The 3,871-nt window shown below is 41.5% G+C and overlaps 1 protein-coding gene across 1 annotated transcript; it reads left to right on the top strand.

Annotated features, from left to right (window-relative positions):
• The first annotated feature begins 670 nt into the window (after positions 1 to 670).
• On the top strand, positions 671 to 2,898 carry LOC143299810 (caveolin-1-like). The gene is made up of 2 exons (XM_076613264.1): positions 671 to 727; positions 2,575 to 2,898. Exons 1-2 carry the CDS (start codon positions 671 to 673, stop codon positions 2,896 to 2,898), a joined length of 381 nt encoding a protein of 126 aa, XP_076469379.1.
• The last annotated feature ends 973 nt before the right edge of the window (positions 2,899 to 3,871 follow it).

Genomic DNA, 3,871 nt, shown 5'->3' with positions numbered 1-3,871 from the left:
CTTTCCTTTATTTTGACTTAAAACAAAGAGTACTTCAGTGTAATGAAACTTGTGAAATGTGTTACTTGAATGATATGCTTTTGTTTGTTTCTTTTTTGTTTTTGCTTGCTTGCTTTCTTTGTTTTTGTTTTTTTTCTTCCGTTCTTTGTCCTAAAACAAATTCCCAACTTTGTGATGCATGTATCTATGTTCAGAAATATCACCTTATGTCCAAATGACAAACAAAAAAAAAGCAAAAAAAGAGATACAAACTGACTGACAGACAGACAGACCAACAGAGAGAGAGAGAGAGAGAGAGAGAGAGAGAGAGCTGGGTTCAGTGTGACTTCTGACCGTCCACTTTAGAAGTACAACAAGCCTCCCCCCCCCCCCGCACCCCCCCCCCTCCCCTCCCATTACCCTCCCCTCCCTTTCAATCAGCAAAGTTTACACAAGAGCTTAGTTTCACGGCCGGCTGAAGGTTAAAGTGACGAACGAACTGATTGGCTGCTGAGTCCTGTTTTCTGAAGCCATGACGACCTTGGATACACACCTTGGTTGCAAAGTAGCCCGGTATAATTGGCGACATACCGAGTTTTGGCCACTCATTTGCAGACTGACCATCGCCTTGAGTCGACTCACCTGTCCAGAGCAAACCCATCTAGACCAGTGAATACAACCTGCAGCAAAGATGGCAGATCTTGACCTGGTTAACCGTGACCCTAACAATATCAACGACCATTTGAAGGTAATGGCTAAAACCTATCATTTTTCTCTCCCTGATTTTTTCCTCTTCTATATTTCTTGCACCCTCTTTTCACGAGAAAGAAGTCATGAATCTTCTTGGTCATAATGCTGGAAAGTCATTCTTACGTATCTAAGATAATTATATGAATCAAAGAAGAATCTGAGGTAGAAGAACATTTTTTGTGAAGAGGTCTTTGTGTCTTGGGCGTAGCGAAGGAAGCAAAACAAAATGGGTTGTGTGTTGGGGTGGGGGTAGTGGTGTTAAAAAATCCGATGAAAATGGAAGTAACATAAAAGTATGTCTCGATCTGTTTCTGTTTTCTTTCCAGACTCCTTTTTGATTTTTAGTGTTCCTGAAGCAGGCAAGATGCATGCAACCAGAAGGACGAGTGTCTGCTTTTTCAAGTCTCCTTCAATTGAAGAAAAAGATCGATGAATTGATTTACAATGTATTCCCTCCAAACAGTACCGGTAACTTTCAAACAGAAAGAAGGAGGGAGGGGGTGGGGTAGGGGCTCGCAATGATTTGAGACTGGAGAGACAGAAATGAAAACAATGCAGAGTTTATTCTTAACGATGTTTCCCCGAGAAAACTGGATGACAAAAACAGCTGTTCAACTCTTGTGACATTCCGTCAAAAATAAATAGGCATGAGTAAATGATTTCTTTGGATTCCAGTCGTTCGTGATAGAAATATGTGTTCGGTAGTGGACGTGTGGCAGCAGACACAAGCAGTACCTGCAAAAAAAACAAAAACAAAAAAAAACAAGAAACCCGGCAGTATTCCATGTGTAGGCAGTGAGGTCCCCATGGTTTATTCAGAGGTTTCCATGTGCATGAAGAGAGATGTCTGAATCCTCAAACTGGGGTTCCAACAGGGATTACCTTTTCCAGAAATTGTCATCCTTCTCCCTTCAAATTTGAATGGTGGTGTCGCTGTTAGGTTTATCATTCATTTTATTCATTTGGAGAGAAAGCCGAGGGTGGTGAAAAGGCGGGGAAGGTGTGTGTGTGTGTGTGTGTGTGTGTGTGTGTGTGAAACCAAGGTGTACTGTGCAGCACGGATTTAACTGAGTTTACTAAAAAAAAAAAAAAACCCAAATAAACAACAAGGTAATAGTAATGCTCAAGATGTTCGAGATATGTAAAAGAAATGTTTTTGCTTTATGACAGACGTGCTCTCGAAAAAAAATCACACACAAAAAAAAGAAAAAAAAAAAGAAAGAAAAGCGTGGCGCTCTTAGTGTAGCGACGCACTCTTCCTGGGAAGAGCAACCCCAATTTCACGCAGAGAAATCTGTTGTGACAAAACAGAGTTATACAATGCAATATGATATAATGCAAACATACATTGGTGGGTTTTTTATAGGATAAAAGAAAAAGAGATGGATGATTCTGACATATTTTATTGATAGCCAATTTATTGATAACCAAATTCTTTGTAGACAAATGTAGAATCAATACAGTAAAGCCAACATTACAAATGTTCATAAAAGATCTCATGAAGGCATGTGAAGTTAACAAGTATGTTTTTAACATAAATATGGAATGTAACAATTTTGTACAGAAATGGGCACCATATCCATGCCTAGTGAAATGAATAAGCTATGCAATATAACCATATGGTCATTATGTTCTTGAATATGTATCGTTCTGCCTACTTTATGCTGAGGTGGAATTGTCCATACTTAGAGCATCATTGTGGTTTCACTTCCTAATGTACAAAGTATAATAATTTTGTATCTGTAAACATTTGTCAGAATGAAAATGTTGGAACAAACTGACAAAGGAAAGAAAGAACGATCATAAGCAGCACGGGATTTGAACCACTGCATTCTACACTTGCAGGTTGCTTTCGAAGATGTGTTGGCGGAGCCTGAAGGAGTGCGGTCCATGGACTGCGTGTGGACCAACTCCTACAAGTGCTTCAACTGCTGCAAGGACATCTGCTACATGATCAGCACTCTCTTCTGCGGCATCTGCATCGCCATGGAGTGGGGTTGTGAGTTCGCTGATATCGCCTTCGTCCACATCTGGTACGTCACTCCTTGCTTCAAGGTGATGGAGCTCAACTGCGGATGCATCCAGAAGCTGTACGGAATGTGCGTGCACTGCTGCATGGATCCTTGCTGCGAAGCCTGCGGGATCCTGTTCAGCGCCTTCAAGAAGTGATGACCAGCAAGCATGTAGCGGGGCGAGCGGGATACACTGCTGTTTCACTCGGTCTGTGGTTGTTTGCTGGTCCGCATGGAAATCCGCCTTTGCCGTCTGAAAACTGTCATCTATGAACAGTATGACGACGTGGATCTGTCCCTCTCTCTCTCTCTCCCTCTCTCTCCGGTAATTTTTGCAGCACATATGTACGCGAATCAACTCGCTCTGTTTTCGTTTCTTGCTGTGAAAAGTTCTTGTTCTGTTCTTGGCTATCTTCCTTGGTGCCGAAGATGTCCGTCCTTCAGATTTCTCTGTGATATAATGTTTCGCTTCTTGCGGAGAGACTGGTTGGCTCCGGTCATATGATTTGCAAGGATATTGTGAATACTCAACAGTGTTGTCGTTTTATAAATAAAACGTGAACCTGAGCACATGTCTGGTGTAGTTGATTGACTGAATGATTGCTGACTGGAGTGCGTGAAGGGAGTGTTGGGTGGTGGATGGACGAGTGAGAGGTTGAGTGTGGGTCAGAGAGCGAGGATGAAATAACTGGTTGTGTTTGCCTTTCACGGTGCACTTCAGTGTCACTGTGTTGAGGGCATCGTTGGCTGAGTAATAACGTTGCACACAAACATATGCACGCACGATGCACACAGACAGACAGACACACACACACATATATACATGTATATATATATATATATATATATATATATATATATATATTACATATGTACACTCACACACGCACACCCATACATACACACACACACACACACACACACACACACACACACACACACACACGTGTGTGTGTTTGAGTACATTTGTCTCAGATAAATATATTCCTTATTATGTCGATCATTAGCAAATTAAATGAAGTCACATTTAGTCAAGTTGTCATGTCACTCACTCACACACCGCACCATTGTCAACAGTAACAATTGTTATTACAATTACTATGCACAAGCACAACAGCCACACACACACA

The sequence above is a fragment of the Babylonia areolata genome, chromosome 25, assembly GCF_041734735.1.
Source record: "Babylonia areolata isolate BAREFJ2019XMU chromosome 25, ASM4173473v1, whole genome shotgun sequence".
In the NCBI taxonomy this organism is placed as follows: Eukaryota; Metazoa; Mollusca; class Gastropoda; order Neogastropoda; family Buccinidae; genus Babylonia; species Babylonia areolata.
Note: the sequence above shows the minus strand (reverse complement) of the source record. Positions and strands in the feature narration are given on the sequence as shown.

Excerpts from the sequence above, each read along its gene's own strand:
- LOC143299810 (XM_076613264.1), top strand. The coding sequence starts at position 671 with ATGGCAGATCTTGACCTGGTTAACCGTGACCCTAACAATATCAACGAC. Across the intron at positions 728-2,574 it reads ATATCAACGACCATTTGAAG|GTTGCTTTCGAAGATGTGTT; the intron begins GTAATGGCTAAA and ends CTACACTTGCAG.